The sequence below is a fragment of the Acanthamoeba castellanii genome (genome assembly GCF_000313135.1).
Source record: "Acanthamoeba castellanii str. Neff unplaced genomic scaffold scf7180000082823, whole genome shotgun sequence".
Taxonomy (NCBI): Eukaryota; Discosea; order Longamoebia; family Acanthamoebidae; genus Acanthamoeba; species Acanthamoeba castellanii.
In genome coordinates this window covers 14,511-16,741 of record NW_004457507.1, presented here as the reverse complement: position 1 = coordinate 16,741, position 2,231 = coordinate 14,511, and the positions used below count along the sequence as shown (strand labels likewise).

General features: G+C 66.1%; 1 protein-coding gene across 1 annotated transcript in view; it reads left to right on the top strand.

Annotated features, from left to right (window-relative positions):
- ACA1_000330 (Myotubularin, putative) overlaps positions 1-2,003 on the top strand; it is a gene marked incomplete at both ends in the record, with an annotated part of 4,485 nt that extends 2,482 nt beyond the window's left edge. Inside the window, 4 exons of the mRNA XM_004340789.1 lie at positions 27-196; positions 286-424; positions 503-1,807; positions 1,890-2,003. Of these exons, the coding sequence (XP_004340837.1) occupies positions 27-196; positions 286-424; positions 503-1,807; positions 1,890-2,003 (1,728 nt within the window). The remainder of the gene's footprint in view (positions 1-26; positions 197-285; positions 425-502; positions 1,808-1,889) is intronic.
- Between the last annotated feature and the right edge of the window lie 228 nt (positions 2,004-2,231).

Sequence of the window (2,231 nt, the reverse complement as noted above, 5' to 3'; positions counted from 1 at the left end):
CCGGTGGCCATCATCGTTCACTGCAGCGACGGCTGGACCGCACGCCGCAGCTGGTCGCGCTGGCCCAGCTGCTCCTCGACCCGCATTACCGCACGATTCACGGCTACGAGATCTTGATCGAGAAGGAGTTCCTCAGCTTCGGCCACAGGTTCCAGGATCGCTGTGGCCACCACGGCAAGAAAGAGAAGGACCAACGGTGCGTTCACCCACCCAACGCACGACACACACACCTCGAGTGTATAAAGAACCCTGCACTAACAACACCCCCCAACGTGTTCTTGGCAGATCGCCGATCTTTCATCAGTTTTTGGAATGCACGTGGCAGCTGCTCCAGCAGTTCCCTTCGGCATTCGAGTTCAACGAACTCTTCCTGGAGACCGTGCTGGAGCACGTCTACTCCTGCCGCTTCGGCACTTTCTTCATGGTTCGCGTTCCTTCCCATTACACTGACAAATATGCGACACCCGCGCTAAATTGGTCAATGTGTCGATGCATGCTACAGAACTCGGCCAAGGAGCGGGCAGACAGCCAGCTGGCCGAGAGGACTTGCTCCCTGTGGACGACCATCAACGGGTTCGGCAGCGACGGCGAAGACGTGGGTGTTTTTAGCCCTGAGGACGTGGAGACACCGGCGGGCGCGGCGGCCGACGCTGCGTCGCTCGTGCGGGTCAGCTCCACCGAGAAACCCGCAGCGCCGTCGACGCCCAAAGCCAGCCAGAGCCAGAGCAGTGACGACGATGAGAGGGAGGAGGTCGTCGCGAAGGGCGAGGAGAGCGTGGACTGGGATGCCGTGATGCGACGCAGACGCAAGTACGTCAACCCGCGCTACATCCACGGGCGGCACCACCACCTGATGCCGGTGGTCAACCTCTGCCAGCGCGACCCGTCGCTCAGCGCAGCCGCCACCACGTCGCCGCCACCACCGGCCAATGCGGCGCGCAAGCTCTCGGGCACGGCAGCGGCGGAGCTCAGGCGACGCAACAGCGCGCCCGACCCGCAGGACGGCGCCATGGCCGCCGGGACCGAGCACGAAGGTCGTGCAGGTCCCCGGCGCAAGTCGTCGGCCTCGAAGCCCTCCCCGCGCTCGCCCAGGAGTCCGCTGGGCTTTGCCAGCACCGTGTCGGGCGACATCCACGCCGGAGGCCCGCTCAGCGACAATGGCAGCGACGACGACGAACTCCTCAGCGACCCCGATCTCGACGACGAGTTCGAGGTGGTCGACCATGCCGCCTCCGAAGAGGAGCAGGCGGCCACCGCAGCAGCTGCGGCCGCAGCGGCGAGGGACAAGGGCGCTAAGGGCGGCGGCGGGCTGGCGGGCCTGGGGCGCGAAGACGTGGAGGACATGCTCGAGTACCTGGGGAACAAGTGGCGCCGCGCCGGCATCGGACTCTACCACGCCGCGATCGACCGCACCCGCGGGCCGGGGCCGGAGGTGGGCTCGATCCGATTCTGGGCCGCCCTCTACCTGCGGTGGCGCCGCGGCGACGTGCTCTTCCCCACCACGCTGCCGGCCGGCTTCCTCTCGCCGGCGTCGATGCCAGCGTCGCCGGCCCTCCCCGACGCCCCGGCGACGATGGTGGTGGCAGCGGCCGCGGCGGCGCCGACCACAGCCGTCACGACGACCATCGCCCAGAGCCGCTCGCCGCCAGCGTCGCCCAAGCGACTGCGCCGATCGGCGTCGAGCGCGCCCGCCCTGTCGGCCGGCCGGTACTCGGCGCCCGTGGCTGCGTCCCCGCACGAAGTGCCCGACTCGCTGGCCTCCACCCTGTCCGGCGGACCGACCGTTCACGCCCGCAAGACCAACTCGGTGCGTTTGTCGCGTGCGTGAGTGTGCAATGCGGTGCGCGTGAGTCGTGCTCAGTTTTTTACTGTGTAACGTCGACCTGCAGGGCGAGCTGTCGCTGCACACGCGCGTGCAACTGGGAGAGCTCAAGCGGGCGGCGACCAAGACGAAGGCCGACGCTGCGCTCTTCTCCCTTTCACGATCATCCCGCGCCGATTGATGATCATCGCCTGTAACGTAACCACTACTTGGACGTCCGTACACCCCACCCCACACGTTCTAAAGGCCAATTTTGAGTCAACACACGACATACGCGTGCTGCACGCATCACAATAATCAACAAGTGTATTTAGAGGCGAGGCCTCCACCTGCTCAGCTGGCAGCTGGTTGGAGGTGGTGGTGGTGGCACAACAAAGCCATGGCAGGCAGGCGGGTGATGATGTGGTGA